The following is a 25,523-nucleotide window of genomic DNA, read 5'->3' as shown; positions in this document are numbered from 1 at the left end:
TAAAATCTGGAGTCATAGTATTAAAACTGAAAATTGAGCTACAAAAACCTAAACAAAAAAAGCCTTTATCATGTACTTGTGTCAGGCTTAGGATTTTTTGTCAGATGTTCGGACTTCTTAGTTTTTTAATCTTCGATATAGGGTTCTGCATTTTGCCCGATAACATCCATTTTTCTTTACATTAGAGATTTCAATAGCTCAGGAAAGATGATTTATCAAAATTCAAGCACATCTAGATTTCTTTTCTCTCGATTTGAGACCAAAATAATACCAGTGCAAATATATGGTAAAAGTCCAATTAAGCCTTTTCCAGCCATTTGAAAAAATAAATATATCGGAAAAGAGCTGCATAATCTATATGTTTTATCTCACCTCGTTACTGAACTTATGCTCTTCTGACTTAAAGCATCAATTTTAATTTCTAGATTTTTTTTTAATTTCACATAAGTACATTCTTTATTTAGATAAGTGAATGTTTACTAGGTGATTCCAGTTCATTCCTTTTTTCACCCTATGAACAATTCAGTTTTCACAAGAACAAAAAACATCTGTCAACATAATTAACCTAGACCCTTCACCAGGCCTAGGGTAATGGTAATTTGCAATTGTAATGCATTGTAATATTACATTTTTTTATGTAATGCAAAGTAATTTGTAATGCACATTTTTTGCATTGCAATTACATGTAATGTAATGATTACTTTAGTTAAAAATCAATGTAATGCCTCCATTACTGTACATTACTTTTCATTATAAATTGGTAAAATACATAAAATTGAAGAATATAGTAAAATAAAAATAAAATATTAACAAAAACAAAACAAAGAATTGAATAAAATTATTGTCACAGTTAATTACTGTATTAAATCATTATAGATAGTTTGCCCTTAAAACTTTTCTTCAAGGATCCATAACTAAATCCCCTTGGCCAACTAAACTTTAATCCAGCAAATGGTGAAAAAGATTATTAGACAAAACTATATAGATGAATGGAAAAAATATGAAGATGAAATTTTCATAATTCTATACACACATTACATGTATTTTAATGAAAGATTGAATATGTCATTCAACATTATTACACCAAACTGTGGTTTGGGTCCTGTCTGTGTTGTTATTTCACCTAATTATTATCAAAATGTTTTTATTGCAATCAAATCTTCTCAACTTATGTTTGTCCTCACAGAGCCCTTAGGCATTTAACAAGATAATCCTTTAATGACACATTTATTATATCCCGTTGGAATCCCTTTATGATGATTTAATGATTAAGTGATCAATGTTAGAAAAAAAATTATAAAAAATCAAATCAAATATTTTATTATAGTCTCACCTCTCTACATGTACAGTAAAACATGAATACCACATCTACAGCATGTTCTAATTAAAAGTACAAAACAATCTTAAAAACATTCGAGAGCCACTCTCAAAGAGTTATGAGAAAGTTTTACATAGAAATGGACAAATCGATAAAAATAAAAAAACACTTTTTTTTCTTTCTTTTTTTTATTTATATAAAACATTCTTCCTTTGAATTAAAATATCATGGCAGATTTTGGCAGAATAACAGCACAAATTTAATTTTCATTTGTAAATAAGAATATAAATTTTTCATTATCAACTAATTCTAAAAAACCACCATTAAAAGAAACTGCTCTAGAAAAAAGCTCTTGACTTGCATGTGAATATAAAGGGCATTTGAGTAAAACATGTTTTTCATCTTCAATGAGTTTCTGTTGCATACATGATTCATTAAAACAAAATCTATTTTCACATAAAACCCCTTCGTATCTGCCTGTTTCAATTCTAATTGGCGCTACACCACATCGACATTGAGCAAAGGCGCTTTTATATCTTCGTGGCATATGAACACTTAAATAATTTTTTTTATGATATTCTTGTTTGAACAACCTATAAGTACGCAATTTACTTCGATCATTTGTGTTTAAATTATTACACCATTTTCTATTGTACATATCAAAAACATTATTCTCAATATTTTTAATATTTTAATTATATGATAATTTATTTATTTTTCAGAGAAAACACAAATGTTTTTAGTTTTTATATTGAAAAAGTAATGTGTTATGTAAGGCATTCACAGGCAAAGTAATTGTAATGTAATGCATTACATGTGAGAAAAAATGTAATTCTAATTGTAATTGTAATGGAAGAATCACAAAGTAATTGCAATGTAATGGCCCCAGGCCTGCCCTTCACAGAAGCCTTCCGTCTGTCAACTCTTTATTCTTTGATTTTCTAAGTAATTCTTCTCTATTCTTTATAAATTTTGCCTAATATTCTCTATTATTAATATATTTTATAAGTGTATTCAATTGATTACACAGACACGTTTTGGCAGGCGTCCGCTAGCCCGTCCGCCTTACATCACTAGATTGTTTACAGTAATGTTCCTTGGAAATCTGGTTGAAACATTTATATCTTGTATGATATGAAAAATGACCAAACACGTATTCTGATAACAAGTGTAGGTCCTAAAAAAGATGTAATAACCTTGATTCAGATTTAATTATAAAAACATACAATAAAATTTTGAAAACAAAAGCTGTGTTATGGTTTGTGCTATCACCACTTATTTCAGCAGACACAATCATATTTCCTGTTTCTTTGTTAATGTCTATTCTATAAGTACTTTCGATTCCATCAACCTCTGATAGTATGGTCTTACATGTTTTACCATCTTGTGATACTACCACGACACTGTTGTTTAAAAAAGAAGTTATATAAATAAAGCCATTCTTGTCTAATGTAATTCCGAATGGATAGTCAATATCATGGTGCTGAAATGTCTACAGGGGTTCACCCGTGCTAGTATAGCAGCAGACTTTGTTTTCTTCAGGATTGGTACCGTAGATATTTCCTTGGAATAATGCAATACGATGCACTTCTTCCATTCCTTCTATGATTGTATGAGACATGTCATTCAGATTCACTCTAGTACACTTACTGTCTCTATTGCTGACGACCAAAGTTTCACCATCACTTGCTACCCCAATACAATCATGAGAAAGTTTGATTGTTTGAATAATTTTATTCTTTTCTATATTCATCAGTGTTGTCTGATTGGCTGATTTAAATGTGACAGCTTCTGTATTATTTCTGACAAAGCAGGCTTCATATGGACTCTCTGTAAATGTAACTACTATTCTGATGAAGGTGCCATCTTTACTGAACAGCAGTAGTTGATTTTTGTTGTCATCAAGTATTTTAAAGTTACCATCAGGTAATATACGACAGAAATATATTGCTAAACTATTCATATCATCTGGAATGGTCAGTTTTGTCAACAAGGATGGCTTTATTTCTTCAATTCCAGGAACTTTTGAAATGAAATGCTGGGCTTGATCTTTTCTTCCAGCCTTTATTTGGAGGGTAGAAGAGGTGGTATTGATAGCGATATCTCCAAAGGATTTGACATCGTGTAAAATTGATTGAAGAGCAGATGAAATATTAACCTCTAGATTCTTTTCAATGAAGTGGTCTCCACTTACTAAATCTTCTATATATTTTGCCATTTGTGATGTAGATTTCTCAATTTCTCTTAGACCAATATACATTTGTAGCTCTGTTGCATATTGCGTCATTTTGGTAAATTGGCTCTGCATTTAATTTATCTGATTAACCCGCTGTTTCATTTCCTGAACAAGAGAAGCCATGTTTGATTTCAGCTTTGAATGTTTAGACTCTAAGTCGTTAAGTATGTCTTGCTCTAATTTGTTTAAATAATCATTGATCGACTGCCTCATATACCTGATTTCCTCAACGGCTTTCGTTTTCTGGGTATTATTGGTAGTGATCCTGGATTTGAGGTATGTTCTGGCTGCATCTAAGTTCTCCTTCATTTCCTTCAAATCTTTTTACATAAAGTTGAACTGAGGCAGATGTTTTTACTCGCTTTAGGGTATCAGATAAGGGTTTCAGATCCTGACATTTCTGGTGTTCATCGGCAATGCACTGAACACATCATGGACAGGCGTGGAATGGACAATACAGTTCAAACTTCTTCTTGTGATCTCTGCATTGACAGCTTACTTATTACATGAATGAAGGTAACTTGTGGTAATCTTCAGCTGACATGGTGTTATGGCTCTTAGACAGCCTTGACTTGCTGTGAGGTTTTTCGCACTTTTCACAAAACAATACCTCACATTCTGTACACCACGTGACCGCTCTGTTGGAGATTCCATCATCATTGCAAATTGTACAAAAAGTGCTTGACTAATGAGGGCATTACTTTATTTCTTCATCTACTTTTATATAACAGTAATGATTAGTAAAAGATGCTTTATGTCCAGATATGTAATAACAAATAAACATTTCACACAGGTTCGTAAGGAAATGTACATTGTACGTTTGTTTTACATTTGTTTGATGTGTTTAAGCTTTTGATCTTGCCATATAATAAGGGACTTTCAGTTTTGGATATTCCTTAGAGATCGGTTTTTTGTTATTTAACTTTATACAGAACATAGTTATCTACAAATCATCTAACAATATTCTTCGCCTTTGATCTTTGGCGTTCTTATAATAAAATGTTTTAACTAGGCAATAAAATGACACATACACATATTACAAGTATATGTATGCTCACAATTATATTACACAGTTAAAATGTTTAGGTAGCTTTTAAACTAGGTTTAATCCACCATTGTCTACATAACAAAATGCCGGTATCAAGTCAGGAATATGACAGCTGTTTTCAATTTGTTTGATGAGTTTTTGATTTTTGCCATTTAGGATTTTTGAGAATTGTCCTAGGAGTCGATAATATATATGTTTTACTTTATACAGAACAATTCAAACTGGAAATCAGTTAACGCTGTTCTACGCCCCTAACCTTTGACATTGTTATAATCAGATGTTAAACTCTCGCTCTCTCTCATTTTATTCATAATAGTTAATTCGAGGGAGAACATACTTAAAGATGGCAATACAAATATTAAAATCAAGGTGATCAGACTGTTACATCACTGTCCCTAGTTAGGAACATGTTCGTCACCTGATAACATGTTTATTATATCCACATTCTGTCTTAAGTAATGCAGAAGCCTGTAATTCAGTGGTTGTCGTTTGTTTGCTAAATATCATATTTTTTTCGTTAATTGTTTTATTCTACATAAATCCGCCTGTTTGCTTTTATCGTTTGCTTTTATTTTATTCTTATCATTTATTTGCCTCTTACAGCTGACTATGTGGTATCGGTTTTGCTCATTGTTGAATGCCGTAAAAACATTCAAAATCATTAATATGTCCAGAAATGATTAAAGGCCAGCGAATTGATTTAAAAGGTTCAAAAAGAATATAATATACTGGATTGAACGAATAGATATTTTATTCCCTGGCTATACTACGGCTCTCAGATTCATTGAATAAATAAATCATACCACCACACCACCACACCCTTTTTTCATATTCTCTGTGTTGATGATAATGCAAAAAAAGGAAATAAGAGACTGACTGGTGATATTATCTACACACATTGTTCTGTGTCAGAATGAGAAATAATTGCTCAAAGAGAGTAAATTTATATGCTTTATTTGTTTTTAGTCACGGTTAAATCTATCAGGGTTCTATTTTCTGTTTTAATGAAACATTGTTTTCTTATTTTATCATAAATGTTATGTAGTAATTATGAACGGTTGCCATAGTTATTTTAATTTTGAGTAATAACATTAATGAGCAATTATATCATTTAAAAATGCTTACCATGAACATGCTGACAGAAAGGAAGAGGCACAGGAAAGTTATTGTTCAATATCTATGCCACTTATGTAGAAACATTCAAGTACTTGTCTCTTAGTTAAATATTTTGTTTTGTGTAAACACACATGACTTTTAATGTATTGATTCAATGTATGTACTTTTCAGACAAAAGCGGTAAACAAACTTTAAAGAACGTTATTTGTGTGTAACAAACAAATTAAATTGACTTTTTGTGCATTTAAAAAACCCAATTTGGACATTTTTCATTGTATTAAACACTTATTGAATTAAAATAAGTTTTAGTATAATAATGTGAGACTATCATGACATAATACATGTAGCTTTAATATTACAAATAGGGAAATCTCTTTATGCATCGACTCTTGGTGTTTACTGCATATTATTCATAATATCCTTTTATTCATTACATAATACATAATAGTTAAATGTGTGGTTATTTTTAAATTTTTATAGAGATTTTTCCATAGGGCACAAACAAAATAAGCTTCCTGTTTATGTAATAGTCAACATACACTTACCTTGTACACTTGAGTCAATGTAAACGTATTACAGAAAATAAAATTTTGCAGACATATATGGAAAAAGTTTGTAAACAAAGGAAAAATCTTTGGACTCAGAATATATAAAAGGACATTGTACAAATATTACCCATAATTCATCTTAATAAAAAATTTAAAAAACACTTCTTTGGGTCAAAACTTTAATACCAAATACAATTGCAAAAAGATTTTTTTTTATTCTTCAACTATAACTAAACTATATGAGCATTCTTTGTATTTTATTGAAAATAATTGATGTAACTCAAAATGTTATACCAACACATTCATGACATTGCATAAATATAGAAATAAAAATGAATCTTTTACAATGTAGCTGACGTTATATCCGATATTGCGTCTCAATCAATAACGACGTTATTTTGAGTTTTCCAACGATAATCGTGGCGTTGGTTCTTTATCGTCATTTATCGTCGGCAAAATTGGTCAATATAGATACTTCGAAATGTGTGAATGATATACAATGTGATCAAATTTAATTATTTTAAATATGGTTTCGGAAAAAAAGGACTTACACGAACCAGTGGAGATTTGTTTAATTGATCGAGTTTTACGAAAAAGTTAAACACGATTTAAAAATCAACGCACCACAAATTTTCATGGCTAGTAAATATTTAAGGATAATATATATTGGAAAATATAATTGTATTCATTTAATATAAAAACAGTCTTATATAATATAAAAAAGCAACTCTTCGGTTGAATAATTTTCTTCTTGCTTTCAAATTCCGCACACTTTTGTTTGAAACGTACTTTAGCATAACAAATAATAGCAAATTTACATTGGACTGTTTTGATTTTTAACCCCGCCTATTGGCAGATGTCGAAACTAGGTCAAACGAACAGCGCATGTCAGATGTACTATTATAGTTTGTGCGTCATGCAATTGGTTTTCCTGTTTGAATGTGTTTTACACTAGTCATGTGGGGGCCCTTTATAGCTTACTGTTATGTGTGAGCCAATGCTCCGTGCTGAAGGCCGAACTGTGACCTATAATTGTTATTTTTTACATATTGTGATGATTGTTGTCTCATTGGCATTCATACCACATCTTCTTATTTCTATATACAAGTAAAGTTTGCGTTTAAGGAGACCCAAGGTATTTTAAATATAGAAACTATCCTGTAATTCATGATTTTCAGTCCTCCTTTATTACCCTCTGTGATTCTATTGGTTAGTAATACATTGTAACTACTGTTGCAATAGGAAATGAAGAACATGTTATGGTGCATCAAGAAAACAGGCAAACGTTATCGTTCGTTCTTTCCACACAACTAAGTACTGTGCTGACATGAATTATCATTGATATGGTCATATTTATAAATTAACTGTTTACAAAACTTTCGAATGTTTGAAATACTAAGGCTTTTTTACCTTAGCTGTATTTTGCACAACTTTTAGGAATTTTGTTTCTCAATGCTCTTCAACTTCGTGCTTTATTTGGCCTTTTCAACGTTTTTTTATTCGAACGTCACTGATAAGTCTTTTGTAGGCGAAACGCACGTCTGGCGTAAATATAAAATTTCAATCCTGGTATCTATGATGAGTTTATTTCCATTAGTCAAAATAGGCTATTTCTTAATGTTAACGTATTACGACATGAAGGTTCCCCGTTAGTCCTCTAATAGGCGTTGTGGAACATATTTGCTATATACCCTTTGTTCCTCTATTGATAAGGAGGTATAAGATATATCTGTAATTAGGGGCTGAAGTGTCGCAGCAGTCCATTCTATTATTCAAAATATCCATTTCATTATTCAAAATTGGCTATTTCGCAATTTTCACGCGTATTTTGGCATTTAGGTCCTCCGTAACCCTCTAATGGTCATTGCGGCACATATTGTTTATATTCATGTTGTTCCTCTATCAATAAACTTAAAATAGTTTATAAAGTTTTCTGTTATTAGGAACTGAAGGGTCGCAGCATTCCATTTCATTATAATATTCACGCGTATTTCGACATTTAGCATCTCTGTTACTCCTCAAATAGGCGTTGCGGAACATATTTGCTATATACCTTTTGGTCCTCTATTGATAAGCTCTCAAATGGATATAAGATACATCTGTAATTAGGAGCTGAAGGGTCGCAGCAGTCTATTCCATTATTCAAAATATCCATTACATTATTTAAAATTGGCTATTTCGCAATTGTCACGCGTATTTTGGCACTTAGGTCTTCCATAACCCCTTGAATGGTCATTGCCGCACAATTGACTATTAATATCTGTAATCAGGGGATGAAGAATAGCAAAGGTCCAGTGAAAATCCAATTTATAGTATTTTAGTTTTAATAAAATTGAGAATGGAAATGGGGAATGTGTCAAAACTGAAATACTAAGGCTTAGTTTTAATACATGTACATAATTTGGTATTCAAGTCGTCCAAACATTAAATCAATGAATTTCTGTTAAAATTAGTATGGGAAACTCACGAGTTTATCCTCCGAAACTAAATAAATTAATTAAGAAGATAATTTCAAACAGCTTTTTAATTTTTTTTCTGATATTAATTTGAAAATGTGTCAGATAACACCAAAATGACAAATTCAGAAATACGGGATATATTGTCACAGTCAATTTTTTTTTATTTGAATACTGAAATATAAACTATTTCAGTGTTAATTATTCAACACTGAACGTTGAATAGTGAATAATGAACTATTTTATTATTCATTATTGAATTTTGAATAATGAAAAATGAATAATGGACGTACTTCAGCGCGGTCAGAATTCATGAAAATTAAACGAAAAAAAATAATTTTAGTCAAGGTGTTTGGTACCACCTTAAGGGGCCTCGGTGGCCGAGTGGTCTAAGTAGTTACTACTGTATAATCACTAGCCAGTCAACACTAAGGTTGTGAGTTGGAACCCCGTTCGTGCGGATGCACTCGACTCCAATCTTAATTGACTAGGATTGTCAGTTTTCCTATCGAAGTTCGGTGGTTTTCTCTGGGCACTCCGGCTTCCTCCACCAACAAAAATTGGCCGTCAAGAAATAGCCTAAATGCGGTGCTTAAAAGTGGCGTTACACCAAAAATCAAAAAATCTAATGGTACCACCTTAAACATGTTAAACGATCATTTTATATATTTTTTTCATAATTGTAGATATATACAGCTCTTCACTACGGCTGAACCTACTCTGTAATTATTATTTGATTGACGTCAAGCTATGTGAGCAATATTGAAACAAAAAGAAATAGACAATTCATTATTGAATTCTGATTAAAAAATGAATAATGAACGTACTTCAGCGCGGTGGAATTCTGACAAAATATTTATTTTGACCTTTTGACAAAAAATCAAAAAATTTCAAAAAAGTTAAATCACACACTTTTTCGGAAAAAAATTCATTAGATTATGGCAGTTTGACAAACACCAATTTGTTCATTGAAAAACTTATATCGTGATTAAAACGTTCAGCTAAATTTACAGAGTCATCTCACTAAAGCGTTGTGTACAACCTTATTTAAAATGTATAAAATAGACGATGTGGTCTGATTACTAATGAGACACCTCTCCACAAGAGACCAAATGACACATAAATTATCAATTATAGGTCACCGTACGGCCTTCAACAATGAGCAAAGCCCATACCGCATAGTCAGCTATAAAAGGCTCCGAAATGACAAGTGTAAAACAATGCAAACGAGAAAACTAACGTCATAATTTATGTACAAAAATGAACAAAATCTTATAAGCCATAAGAACTTGATGAATGATTAAGATATCAAATAATCAATCAGGTTATACTGTTATAGTGCGAATGTGCTTATCTCATAGACGCCTCAGAGTTATTTTTCTTTCCACAGTTGTAATTGTATTGTGTGGTCGTAATCCACTTATTTGTTAATTGATGTTTTTTGGGGGGTTTCGCCTGCAACGAAAGTCGCAGAATGTGAGACAAAGAGATTACTATCCGACGGCGGCGATGTAAATTATTTGTTTAAAGCTTTATATTTCAGATGGTTAAAGACCCAGATACTTCATACTTTGTATGCAGATACATTATGGTTTACAACTTTCGACTGTCATATGTCTTTTGTCTTTAACCTCATTTTCATGGTTAAGCGACTGCTCGAAAAAAAATTGGTAAATTTTTGTCATGTCAATTTTTCACTTATATGAGCAAATGGATACTAGTATCTTTATTTTGTATATCAGTTCATACCTTTTATGCAGATGCATTATGTTATGCAGTTTCAGTCTGTGAAAACATTGTTATTGACTTCATTTCCATAGTTCAGCGACTGCATGAACAAAATATTGTTTTTTTTTCATGTGAATTTCTCACTTTATATGAGTAATAGGATAACGACATTTTGTATATCGGTTCCTTGCTAGTATATATCCTTCAGACAGGATTCATCTGACCTCGTCCAAATGTCATGGGTCAGTGATCAAGGTTAAACTTACATAATTAGGTCTGTTTCTCGGATGCTATAAGAAGCAGGTCAACTGAATGTGGTGTATATGATGAATGTAAGGAGTAAATGTTAGCCTGCCAAGCATTCTCTGACCCTCCCTATAGTTTCAAGGTTAATTTGTCAAGGTTAAGTTTTTGTGTTCTTCATGTACAGTACTATCAGCAATAAGTTAGCTCTCTTTTGTGTATAGAATAATTGTAAAGTGTCATCTGACCTTGTCCTCATTCTCATGGTGAATTGGACAATGTTAAGTTTTTGTTCTGGTATGTTTTTCCATTACTGTAAGTAAAAGGTCAACTGTATTTGTTGTATGAAATAATTGTAAGGTGTACATGCATGTCTGACAGGATTAATCTAGCCTTGACCTCATTGTCACGGATCTCTAAAATTGTAAAGTTTATATGAAACTTGAAGTAAAGCCTTTATCTTTAAAATTTCAACATAAAGTTATTGTTGACATGTATACCTATTATGTTTGTTTGTTTTGTTCACACATCGTTGTCAATGTAATGGAATTTTATCCGACTGTCATACAAGTGAGAGGTTTAGCTAGCTATAAAACCAGGTTTAATCCACCATGTTCTATGATTTTGCCATTTGATTAGGGACTTTTCTTTTTGAGTTTTCCTCGGAGTTCAGTAGTTTTCTGATTTTACTTTTTAATTGTCAGTAAAGCAATCGAGACATTTCAAATAGCGCAATTTTGCAACTGTTGCTATATCCTTGCCATGGTATTGGTTTGATTCTAATGCCGGTGAATACTGTAGGTGTTTCACACGCATTGTTTGGATCTAATGGTGGCAAATATTGAAGATGTTTCCGACGCATGTTATTAAAATTTTGATATTTTCTGTTTTTGTATTTAAAACTTTATGATATGTGATTTGAGATTCAAGAGGCTGTCACATTGACAGCAAACTCGATTTTCCAGCATGAAAATGATATTTGCAAATCTGGAACACAAATTAGAATCAATTAAAAAAAAATTTATGAATTTTTGTAATGTTCAGAAATGCACAGGTCAAACTCTAACACAGTATTACTACTTATGTCTACTTAGAGGTCTACATCTCAACAACGGTAAAATGTTAAATCGTTAAATTGAACTTCACCTCCATTTAGTCACAGACAACAAATTATCTAAATTTTCAAAAGCTCGTCAGCCTAACATAACTGGATTAGTCATCGATTTTCCTTTAAAAATCCGATTAGAAATCAAAATATTTTAACATCAAAAAAAAAAAAAAAAACAAGTAATCTAAATATATATTATTTACACGCCTTGAAAAAAGAAAGATTTAATGAGCTTGATATGAGATATACTTGTATTCAAAATATAAAATCAAATTTTAAATCTTATAAACAAAAGCTGTTTCATAGTCTGCACTATCTTCCCTTATTTTGGTAGGCACTGTCATCATTCCTGTTTCTTTGTTTATGTCTATTCCTTGAGGATATTCGATTCCATCAGCCTCTGATAGTATGGTCTTACAGGTTTTACCATCTGGTGATACTACCACGATACTGCTGTTTTTATAAGAAGCTATATAAACAAAGCCATTTATGTCTAATGTAATTCCTCCTGGACGGCCAATGTCCAATGTCCACAGAGGTTCACCTGTACTTTTAAAGCAGCAGACTTTGTTTTTAGAGGGAATGGTTCCATAGATATTTCCTTGGAATAATGAAATACGTACCACTCCTTCCATTCCTTCTAAGATTGTATGAGACATGTCATTCAGATTCACTCTTGTACTCTGTCTCAAATTACTACTGATGACCAAAGTTTCACAATCACTTGCTAGTGCATAACAACCATGAGAAAGTTTGATTTTTTCAATAATTTTATTCTTTTCTATATCCACCAATGTTGTCTGTTTGGCTGATCCTAATGCAACAGCGACTGTAATGTTTCTGACAAAGCAGGTATCAGATGGATGTTGTGAGAATGTAACTACTATTCTGATGAAGATGCCATCATTACTGAACAGCAGTAGTTGTCTTTTGTTGTTATCAAGTATAATGAATTTACCATCAGGTAATATACGACAGGCATATATATCTAAAGTCTTCATTTCTTTTGGAATTGTCAGTCTTGTACACAAGGATGGCTTTATTTCTTCAATTCCAGGAACTTTTGAAATTAGATTCTGGGCTTGATTTTTTCTTCCAGCCTTTATTTGGAGGGTAAAAGAGGTGGTATTGATATTGATATCTCCAAAGGATTTGACATCACGTAAAATTGATTGAAGAGCAGATGAAATGTTAACCTCTAGATTTGTTTCATTGAAGTAGTCTTCACTCTCTAAAATTGTTATATATTTTGCCGTTTGTGATGTAGTTTTCTCAATTTCTCTTAGACCAATATACATCTGTAGCTCTGTTGCATATTGCGTCATTTTGGTAAACTGACTCTGCATTTGGTTTATCTGACTGGCTCGCTGTTCCATTTGCTGCACGAGAGTGGCCATGTATAATTTCATCTCTGAATGTTTAGACTCTAAGTCATTAAGTATGTCTTGCTCTAATTTGTTTAAGTAATCATTGATAGACTTCCTTATATACTTGATTTCCTCAATGGCTTTCGTTTTCTGAGTACTGATGGTACTGATCCTGGTTTTCATGTATTTTATGGCTGCATCTAAGTTTTCCTTCACAACCTTCAAATCTTTTTCAAAAAGTTGAACTGAGGCAGATGATTTTACTTGCTTTAGGATATCAGACAAGGGTTTCAGATCTTGACATTTCTTGTGTCCATCGGTGATGCACTGGACACAGCATGGACATGCATGAAAAGAACAATAAAGTTCAAACTTCTTCTTGTGGTCTCTGCACCTACTGCTTATTTCTTTCATGAATTTAGGTAACTCGTGGTAATCTTCAGATGACATGGTTTTATGATTTTTAGACAGTCTTGACTTGCTGTGAGGTTTTTTACAGTCTTCACAAAACAACACCTCACATTCTGTGCACCAGGTGACGGCTCTGTTGGAGATTCCATCATCAAGACAAATTGTACAAAAGTGCTTGACTGATGAGGCCATTACTTTATCTCTTTATATCTAAAACATGTGAAAATACTCTCTTAAGTAAACTTTACAGCTATAAATACAATAGTCAAAAATATTACTGTAAGATATATAAATACAGGTAATATTATCATCATAAAAGATGCATTATGTCCAGATATGTAATGACAAGTACACCTATTACACATTTGTATATATATTCTCAATTATACAGAACATACTTATCTGGGAATTAATCAACACTGTTCTGCGCCTTTTACCTTTGACATTCCCATAATCAACTAAGCCTTAGTGGTTGTTGTTTGTTGATGTGGGTCATAAGTGTTTCTCGTTTCTCCCTTTTTTTAATACAGATTAGACAATTGGTTTTCCTGTTTCAATGGTTTATTTAGTCATTTCTTGAGCTCTTTATATCTTGCTGTTCGGTGTGAGCCAAGGCTCCTTGTTGAAAGCCGTACTTTGACCTGCAATGATTTACTTTTTACAAATTATGACTTGGATAGAGAGTAGTCTCATTCGCTGTATTCATAATACTTTAGTAGAGGGAGAACTTCTTAAGACAGACAATACAGATATAAAAATCAAGGATAGAAGACAATGGCCAACAGAAAAAAAATGAACTTGTATGGCTTTTGTATCATTTTGGATGCTATGTCACTGACATAACTTTATATATAAATAATGCTACGCATGTATATATGTTGTACTATTACAACACAGCCCCTGGTAAGGAAAGGTGTGGACGCCCCCTAACATGTTTAATCCCTCAAAATTCTATATGTGCTTGTCCCAAGTCAGGAGCTTGTAATTCAGTAGTTGTCGTTCGTTGCTGTTTATAATATTAAATGCTACCAATCAGGTAATTTTTTTCTTCAGCATTGCTCTTTTGTAGTTGTTTAATATGTGTTATGTTATAATCTAATGTTGCCCCTTGTGACACCTTTAATTTGAATAAAGTATATTCTATTCTATTCTATTTGTATATCGTTCATTGTTTTTTACAAAAATTAGGCCGTTAGCTTTCTTGTTTGAATTGTTTTACATTTGTCACATGGGGATATTTTATAGCTGTCTATTTGGTATTGGTTTGGCTCATTGTTAAAGACCGTATGGTGACCTATAGTTGTTAACTTCTATGTCATTTCGTCTCTGGTGGAGAGTTATCTCATTGGCAATCATACCACATCTTCTTAGTTTTATATTAAAACTGTTCAAAGAAATACAACTCTAAAATGTCCATGAAACAAATAAATTTGCACTATATTATTTCATTTTGATACAAATTATTTTTAAAAGATTGAAATCCTACATATAAAACTTTTTCTTTAAAATTTTGCAAACAGCACTGTAAATTATATTTGTACAAAAAAAGGTTTCTATTTTTTTAAACTTTCAAAATCATTTTTTTGTCCTTTAATAATTAAAGCCCAGTGAATTGATTGATATTGTTCAAAAGGAATATAATATACTGGTTTGAGCAAGTAGACATGATTTTCCCTGGCTATACTACAGCTCTCAGATTCATTGAATGAATAATGCATAATAGTTGAAAATGGTATATTTCCAGAAGATACATTTTTGATTGAACTAGGATACTTATGAACATTTAACTGTCCTGCTCTTTTCAAATACGTAAAAATTCAGCCACCACACCCTTCTATTACAGTCTCTGTGTTGCAGATATTAAAAAAGAACCAAAAATATGAGACTAAATGGAGATATTATCTACACAATTTGTACTGTGTTAGTCTGAGCAATTATTGCTCAAAGAGGACAAATTCTCCGATTCATTTGATTTCAGTCACGGTGATATTTATCATGTATCTATTTTTTGTTTATATGAAACATTGAATTCTTATTTTATCATAAATGTTATGCGGTAATTACCATCGACAGTTACCAGAAATTAAAAATTATGCAATTTGAGTAATAAAGTAAATAAGCGATTGGATTATTAGAAAATTCTTACCATGCACATATCGACAGTCGGATAGGAATTTGCACAGGGAAGTAATATGTCCAATATCTAGGACACTCACGAAAAAGTATTGATTTTTAAAAGATTTAAATACTTGTCTTACCAGTTTAATATTTTGTGTTGTGTACACACAAATTTAATATGTCTTAAATGTATTGATAAAATGTATGTACTGTTCAGTAAACAAAAGCACCATACAAACTTTTTTCTGTAACAAACTAATTAAATTGACTGTTTGTACATTTAAATAAAACAACTTAGACATTTCTATTGCATTAAACACTTAACATTTGTATTTAAACGTATTTATTAGTTTTAGTATAAACATGTGGGACTATCATAACATTATACGTGTAGCTCTTATAGGTGGATGAAGAAATTATTCTATTAAAGTTTAATCAATATTTCAAAGTTACACATGTTTAGGGCTAGAACTTACATATATAGAAATGACAATTTTGCCTTTTCGACGAAAGTAATAAAAACATGCAACATTCCCTCAAACAGTATAATTCCCGTGGAACTGTCGGCATAAAAACTGACATGGACATGGCTGGGAACGTCCACATAAAAACTGAAATATCCGTAAACATTTCGGGGTACAAACTGCTGGTTCCATTGCAGAAAGAGTAGGTTATGAAGTTTCGCAGACATGCATGGAAAAACTTTGTAAACAAAGGGAAAATATGTGGAATTAGGATGTATATAAGGGTATTGTACAAAAATTACCTACAATCCATTTTTATTAAAAATTTGACTAAGTCTGCAAAAGCGACTAAAATACTCTTAGACTTTAATATCTGCACTGTGTGCCTCTTGAAAAAAAGATCGGAAGTAAAAGCCACGGGGTGAGTGTGTGGGGTTTGTTGGGGTGTATAGACCATAACTCGAGGGAAAAAACATAAGAAATACAAAATGTATGCATACAACTGAGTCCACCAGGAAATGTGGTATGATTACAAATACTTAGTTCTAAAATTTGTAAAAATCTGGGGTGAAAAGTGGTAATATAAAAAAAGTGTATTAAAACTGAAAATTTAGCTTCACAAAAAACAACAAAAACACAGCCTTAAGTCAGAAAAGTAATGTTTACCAGTTGAATCCAAATAAAAAAAAAATGTCAACATTAATAGCCCCTCCGCAATTCTAAAATTGTAGGTGCATAGTTTTTGCAATTTTATCTTATTATAATTTATTTTATTTTTATTTTATGCCAATTTTCAAGAAATTTTCAAATATAACCTCCCCTTAATACGTCAAAAGTTGGTCATCATATTCGAAATGTTTCGATTTTGGTAGGTAGATGATCCGTCAATTTTTTTGGCCATTTTTCTCTATTCTTTATGTTATCTATTTTTTTTTATTTTCTTGGCCTGTTTTCTCAATTCTTTATCTTTTAGGACCCATTTATTCTCATGTCCTTATTTCGTTCACATGTTTGTCTCTATTCTTTATATTTTTGCACATTGACCTATTATTTTCTATTGTGTAGACACCTTATAGACTCTTCTACATGTACGTCATTTGATTATTTGAAAGTCAATTTAATTTGTTTCAAAATAAACTACTGGGTTTGAAATCAAAGAGGAGAAGAGCTCATTGAAACTAGCTCTTCGATTCATGTTAGTCAAGTTTCTGGGTAGATCACCTATAATGAGTCATGATTACCATTTTTGGATGGGACTCAATAAAGTTTTGAAGAAAAGATCAGTTATCGAATGAAGATGGGATTCATCAAAATTTTGAAATATTGACTCATTCACGATCATTAACTAGTGGAATTAAATTCATGTCACTCTAAGAATACTGGAAGATGTCACTCAAATGGTTACGATCTCATTATAATTACCTTTCAATGCTAGTAGGAGTGAACTATTTCAATAGAATGTACAATTACTGATAATTTCAATGCAATGTCTCTTTAGCAATGATATGCATTTGATAGATACCCAATGAAATCAAAGAAATTAGCTTTATATTTAACTAATATATATATATAATATAGGATAATGGTGTTGATGAAAAAGATAACACCATTCCACTTCCTATGGTTTTCCACATAATTAATATTACCAATAATTAACGAGTTTTGGGTCGAATCTGATAGCGATAACACTAGCATATTGCTACTTTGCAGACCCTTTCATTCGGAGCACCCTAATGAGGAGGACACTTAGCAAACCGAATCGGCCTATATTTAATTGGAGCTTTTGCCTACCTTACTCCCAGCTTTGCCGTGACGGGATTTACTAAAGTTAATCTTCTCAAAACATTGCTAAAACATATTTAAAAATAAAAACACACCCATTCAAATTATTCGTTTATTTTAAAAATATAAAAAAGGCAACATAAGAGAAAAGGTCACCTCGGATGCGGCACAAATGCCATGACACCCAACGTGAAACCAGTGAGGACATATTTTGATTCAAAACTGTCCAGTTGTATTCTTGGTAGAGGGAACCCGAAAATCAAACGATAAAGGATATCAGAAAGATATATGTTTATGATCCACAAATGTTTTACTGCAATAAAATAAAGGATCCATTAACTACAACTTTCAAATTCAAGGGAACATTTTTTCGACCTATTTTTTGTATACAACCGGATGTGACGTACTATGATTTGGTGGTATTACACCTCTACTACAGAAATAGATAACCTCAGCTCTATTTTCAACATTTTAAGGAATTTATGGTTCTCAATGCTCTTCAACTTCGTGATTTATTTGGCTTTTTAAACTTTTTTGATTCGATCGTCACTGATGGGTCTTTTTTTTTTAGACGAAACGCGCGTTTGATGCAAATACAAAATTTCAATCCTGGTATCTATGATGAGTTTATTGAGTAGCCTTTCTAGACATTATTCGGAGTACTATTACGTATGCTCCTTAGCAATCACTCCCTTCTTTCATATTTTCAATGTTGTAGAAAATAAAAAATACAAAGAGACAGATCTGCACAATTTGTTATGTGTCAGAATGATCAAAAATCAGAGAGTAAATTATCCGATTCATTGATATCTAATATTGAATTGAGCATGGAGCTAGGTAATATGTCAATGGAAATGGGAAATTTGTCAAGAGTCAATGACCCGACCTAAGAACAGATAACAACCAAAGTCCACTAATGGGTCTTAAACGCAGAGAAATAATCCCGTACCCTGATGTTAGCCACAGCTTTGTTTTGCAGTTATTCTGGCCAGAGTGTAATATTTTATGAATTTTGAGTTATAAAATAAATGAGAAAATGGATCATATGAAAATTCTTACCATAAACATGTTGACAGAATGGAATTCACATTGGGAATTAAAATGTTTAACACCTGGGACACTTATACATAATTATTGCGATATAATTAACTAATTGTCTCAACAGTTGAATTATTTTGTATAAACCAAAATTAGATATCAATTAAAGTCAATCAAATGTTTTGTTTCCTATTAAAGGTCCCATACAAACCAATACAAATTACAAAGTTTATACAACACAATACAATCTAACATACATACTGATCGATAATAATTAAAACATGACAAAGAACAAATATGGAAACATGAATAAAAACATATATACATGATGGAAGAGATCCAGTGTATAAAATACATGTGTTTACCTTAACGATTGTCCCTTTTTTGGACAATCGTTAAGGTAAACACATGAAGTTTTTCAAACACGATTCATAGCCTTCTGCAAAAATACTAAAAGGCGGGTCTTTTCAATTTTGAATTATTTAATTGTTTATGCCTGTTTTCTTTGTTATCTTGATTTCTATATTAAGATTTTAATTCAGTCTCTTGGTAATAATGGTGGTCACATGTTCTTTTTGGCGGAACAAATATATTGGTTACTCATTCATTTCAATTTACTTACTGAGCAGACATTTATTTGGCTAAGTGTAAAATTCCAGTTGCTGAATTGGTTTCGTTATTACTGAAGGGTAACCTCATGTTTTTTTTATTACTTTTAACACATAATTTCAATAGTTAGAGTTTTTAACATAGTGTGCAGGGGCAGATGGAGGATTTATACGGAAGTGTATTAGGTATATTGTATTAATGAAATCAAGTCGAACTTTTGACATTTCAAAAATTGAACGGTTTGGTGTAACAGCACAACATATAGTACTGTGACATAGTGAGGAAAACACGCATATTTACAGAGTCTAATGACGTGAGATGAATTTAATAATACACAAAGTTTCATAACAGTTTTTAAACAAACCAGTCTGAGATTTCACTTATTACTGTGTAGGATTTTGAAAATATTATTGATCCACACTTTACTGGGAAACATACTTTGACCTACATGTATGAATATAAGATTTTTGTGTTAAATGTACATGTATCCCAATTTTGTGTCTTCTTTGTGCCAGTTCTTTACATCTATATAACCTTTGTTCTATCAAATGACAAAATATATTAAAATTGTTGAAAACATAATCTGCTTTTCCGCAATAAAAATGTCATGAAAAAAAAACAGACGACAAACAGCTACTCCTTTCAAAATCTTAGTTGGTACAATGCAAATAGACTTGTATATTTCATACACCGGTATCGGACAGGAACAGTTTTCATTTGTTTTTGCATCATGCAATTACAGTAATATTTTTATTGTGCCTGGATAGTGATTTCTTAAAATTGTATCTAGATTAATGAGTCAGTTTTATTTCATAAGTGAACGCTCAACCCTTCCCTTAACATGGAAATTTATCCATTATTAATCGCTAACAACAAAAAAGAAAGATTTGACAGTTCTCGCAGTTACTGACATCAAGATCAAAGTCAATAAAAACTAATGAAAAAATTAAATGTCATGTACCTAAATCTAAAATATCCACATCCAATGGATTTAGTGCAAATATGTCATTTACAGTCAGAGAAAACATGACATTGCGCAATGCCAAAATATTGGTATCTTCGCACAGTTGTCATAGCATTTAATGATCGTTTAATATAGCCCATTTGAACCTGTATCCTCAATCATGGTCAATTGGTTAAAAATTTAAAATGGTGTTAACATTAAATGTGAAAGTTTGTTATTATCTCTGTTTAAGGGTAAAAGCTAGTAATAAGCCAACGATAATTGATATAAGCATTGACACATCTCATTGACATGCATATGGAACCTATTTATTTCTGCATCCTCAATACATTTCTAATTGTCTGTTAACTATAGAAATTTTGCTTTGATTAAAGGTGAAAGTTTGTGATTATCTCAGTTTAAGGGTAATCGCTAGTAAGAAGTCAATGCTACTTGGAATGAGCATTGACTCAACTAATTTACATGGAGACTATTCATCCCTGCATAAATATTGCTTAAATTAGATTTGAAAGTTGTGATTGTGTCATGTTGAGGGCAACCGCTAGGCATCATACCCAACTATATCAGTCCTATTCAGGACCGATAACTCTGTCGATAAATATTGTCGGGTATACAATGTTGCTGAAATCAGAGCAATTGTATTATATGTCTCTGTTGAAATGTATACAATAACATTTTTTTTTACACAAGTTTAACTTTATATCGATTTATTGAATGCCTGGATTTTGCTTAAAATATTGAATTAAAAAAATAAATAATAAAATCATATTCAATGAAATCTCGTTTAATTTTTTACGAAATAATACAAAATCCATTTAAATTAAAATTTGAATCAAAATATTTCTTTAAAATAATTATAGAAACATAAATATTAGTTTGATTATCTTTTAAAGCAAAAATTATTTTTTTAAAGATTTTTTTTTTATAATATTCATATTTTCTTAAAGTTTATTATGATACATACTTCTTCTGGTTTGACACGGGGAAGAGAAGATATTTATTTGTACAGTTATGAAAACTTTTGTATATCACAAAATTTAAACTCTGGTAATACATGTATACACAGGATGTTTAATGTCACCTGGTTGCTTTTGGTTTGCACGTCTACCTGACAATATATAGTTATGTAACATTACATCCAAAGTCAGAGTTCACCTGTTCGTCAAGTGATGGGATTTTGAACATATGGAATATTTATCTATAATAATTGTTGGGATTTTTTTCCCTCTTGGGACGTAAATATTTTTTTGTTCTAAAAGGAAAGTATAAATATATTTCTAAAGAAAATAAATTATACAGAAAACAGGAAAAAAACCTTTTAAAAAAGAAAAGAAAAAATTTTATTATAAATTTTATTGTTAACAATTTTCTGGTAACAGTATATCCAGGATATCTGTCAAAATAAAATGTTCCCGTGTCACACTTAAAATAATATTTTTTTTATCAAGAAATTTTGAAATCAATCATATCGAAATGTCACCAAAGAAAATAACAGAAACATCAGAGATTCTACATGAAAAATTAAATTTAATCAAGGAAAGTCTTACTATACAAATCCTCGATTTGATGCAATATTTCCATATACATCATCCGCCATTTTGAAAAATCCCGAAATATTCACTTTTTTAAATCGATTTTTGACAGAAATTGTCCAGAAATTAAACTGTTTTAAATAGTATTTTTCGCCAGATATATGTTTGAATATACTTAATCGATTTGCAAAGTTTTATTTTTATTAACGAAATTTCTTTATTTGTTATACAAGTAGACATGGGTATCGGTACATTTAGCATTGAGTCAACGGAGAAATAACGAGAAAAAGTACATGTTTTTACGATTCTCCAGTGACAGAATTTAATCAAAAATTAAACTGTTAGGACCAACATTGTTTGATAGAAATATGTTTGAATATCAAGGATTGATTTGCAAAAGTTAGAAAACGGGTCAGGTTAATGAGAAAACTAAACTTTATTGAAGCACCTATGCATTTTATATGGGGCAATATAATACAAAATGGCGGCTAGTATACGTAACAAAAGTCACGTGATGTCTGACTTAGTTGGATATGAGGTCAATGATATTTAGGATTAATAATTCATGCATCCTCAATCAATTTGTCATGGTCTACTGACTATGGAAATGTTTAGACTACATATGTAAGTTTGTGATTATCTAATTTTAATGGGTTTCACTAATTGTAGGTCAATTTTATTTGTTTTAGCTTTATCACATCTCATTTCATTTGCTTGTTTTATTTCCACGAAGATCGTATTTACTCGCTCCTTCATCATGGTTCATAGAATTTGAAACAGTTTGTGTTTAGTCAAGTTTAAAGAGAACCACTTATGATCAGTCAATGTTATGTTTGTATTCCGTTGTATTGCATACGCATTTTTTGTTTTCACAGAGATTATTTAGCCCAGTACCTTTGGTATGGGTTTTCGGCAATGAATGTTTTGCATAATAAGAAACATTAATATGTCTCTTGCATAATTTAAATGATAACGTATTGTATTTTCTCTTGCCTGCATTGAAAGTCGCAGAATCCGAGACAAATGGATTACTATCCGCCGGCTGCAATCACTAGTAACCCGAATTTAGCTTAAACGGCCAAATAGGTATTAACCATCTTTGGAATACCGGAATATAGAATCAGATTAACAAAAAATAAAAACGGTTTTCTATCTTCATCATTCCCTTTTAAACTATTTTAATACCAGTCAAATAGATTCCCTTGCGGTCATTCACGTTATTTTAAGACCCGGTTAACCTCCGTCAAACTAATTAGCCACGCCCCCGTTAACTAGTTCAAACTGATGTTAAGTCCTTTTAAACTTGAAAGCGTCCACCCCTTGTAAGGTAAATCACTCAAGCAGGAAAGAAACCCCGATAAATATATCTATAATCGTCTGTCCATTCCAAACGTTTTTGATTTTCGTTAGATAATATATATCCATCAAATATTCCTCTTTAAAAATACATATCAATAAATTAAGTAAATTATAGTTGTTGATGCAAGACTTCTTTTAAAATGCTGCAAAAAAGAAAATTTGTTGAATAACATTTAAATACCTAAATAATATAATTTAAATTAGTCCACATGTAGTATAAGTATATTAAGTAACTTATAATTGAATATTTCAGTATTTTCCAAACGAGTCAGAATTTCTCTCTGTACGTGTCAGTTTAATGTTTAACCTTTCATTTCGGTCGAACCATCAACCTCACTAACGTGACTTATGAATCAAATGTTAGACTTGATTTGTATACGATCTGTATATGCTTGATAAATATATATAATTGCCACTGGACGTTACATTAACATAGATAAATTCAAAGGAAGCGCTTTACCAAAACAGGATCTTCCATGTTATTGCAATGAACTAGTTTAAAATATAATCAGTTTCGAACTTTTACAATTTCATATCAAAACATGGTTTTTTTATATTTATTTTAATTTATAAAGACAAAATCTGTATAGCTTTTCACAATACTAGTATTCATGTTGTCAATTACAAACTAATTATTTCGCATGAATATCTAACACAGTAAAGCAAAATCATATCGTTCTTATTTATTCATCAAGACATTTCCATGTCAACGCGCAACAGTTAAGATTAAACTGTATCAATTCCTCAAACCGACAATTGTGAATACGTATTTGGATGACCTGTTCTAATACACATATAATGGTTCGAGTTAGTTAAATTAGTAATCTAAAAAATCACACGATAAAACTTCGTACTATATCAACACATTTGAAGATTGTCAAACAAACAAACTGCCACATAAAAAAAATATAATTTTAATTCATGTATTGCTTATCAGGTGTTCTCTAATTATCCTTATTAATGAATTTATTATCCATGCAGCCGGCATTTAAACACGTAATTTTTTCAATTGTTCAGGTTTCCTGGTTCATGTTTTCGTATCAACCTTGAAACATACTGTCTTGACATCTTTTAAACGAAAGCCGAGAAGGATCATTCAAAACCCCAAAATCCTACGACCATCTATCATGATTCCCCACGTTTACGAAAGCCAAAAAAAAAAAAAAAAGCGCACTTTACAATTTATTATACTACCGAAATCTATTTTCAAAAGTTTGTTAAGAACACGAATCCATTTAAAAAAAAAGGTTTCGCTAAACCTGCCAACGTTACCATTTGAAACGAACTTATATAGAGATTTATAATTTCTACAAAATTATGAGGACACGTGTCACTGATTACACAACTACTTAGTCGTGAAAAATGCAATCAACAAAATTGATTGGATTATCCTTATTGCTTATGAATATCATGTTATTAGAACAGTGTAAATTAAATTTATTCATGCAATATTTTAAAGTTGTTTCGGAATTGATTTATGTAATGAAATTTTCTTTATGTGTAGTGAATTTTAATATAATGGAGAGAAAAATCAAAAGTCCCATTCAATGTAGTTTATGCGTAATGAGAACAGATAAATTAATTGTGTTATTGTACGTTTTGCAGTTCTTAAGTAAAAGAAATAACAATTGATATTGTTATATAGTTTACCTATTACAAGTTCGTTTTTGTTTTTCAATGACATCAACTGAATAACCGAATATCAGATTTGATCTAATATAAAGTTTAACATACACAGGCAAACAAGTGTTGTTATTTATTTTGTTAAGTCTAATATCTTGGCAGAGTACGTGCTTTCTTTGTTTTGGCTAACGGGCAAGTTTCTATTTTTTTTTGTAATTCAAAATCTGTGCTAAAAGTTTCAGTTGTTGTAAGAACGTACTGAGTAACACTCAACAGTCTTTGAAAAAGTCTTTTTTCGCTGTTCTTGAGGCTTGCAAAAAACCAAAATTGATGTGAAATAACATGTTTTCAGTAAGACCAAAAAGTTCATTATTTCCCGTGAGCTCGATGTAAAACCAAATCTTTACTACTTGTAAAAAACAAATACTCAACTATGATAAAAATGATGGGTTTTC

General features: G+C 31.2%; 2 protein-coding genes across 9 annotated transcripts in view; both read right to left on the bottom strand.

Annotated features, from left to right (window-relative positions):
* LOC127732530 (uncharacterized) overlaps positions 1-15,784 on the bottom strand; it is a 273,118-nt gene extending 257,334 nt beyond the window's left edge. For 3 of the 8 annotated variants that reach the window (XM_052241572.1, XM_052241571.1, XM_052241559.1), the window contains exon 1: positions 15,726-15,784. The gene's annotated coding sequence lies outside the window, so the exon portion shown is untranslated. Of the gene's footprint in view, positions 1-5,727; positions 5,752-15,725 lie in introns of those variants that run through there. The other 5 variants (XM_052241561.1, XM_052241563.1, XM_052241574.1 and 2 more) reach the window with 2 other exon arrangements.
* The window catches only part of LOC127732533 (uncharacterized), a 43,566-nt gene continuing 30,052 nt past the window's right edge, over positions 12,010-25,523 (bottom strand). Inside the window, exon 2 of the mRNA XM_052241583.1 lies at positions 12,010-12,997. Coding sequence (XP_052097543.1) covers positions 12,077-12,997 — 921 coding nt within the window. The 3' untranslated portion in view covers positions 12,010-12,076. The remainder of the gene's footprint in view (positions 12,998-25,523) is intronic.

This window comes from Mytilus californianus, unplaced genomic scaffold, assembly GCF_021869535.1.
Source record: "Mytilus californianus isolate M0D057914Y unplaced genomic scaffold, xbMytCali1.0.p SCAF_25, whole genome shotgun sequence".
NCBI classification, from domain to species: domain Eukaryota; kingdom Metazoa; phylum Mollusca; class Bivalvia; order Mytilida; family Mytilidae; genus Mytilus; species Mytilus californianus.
Note: the sequence above shows the minus strand (reverse complement) of the source record. Positions and strands in the feature narration are given on the sequence as shown.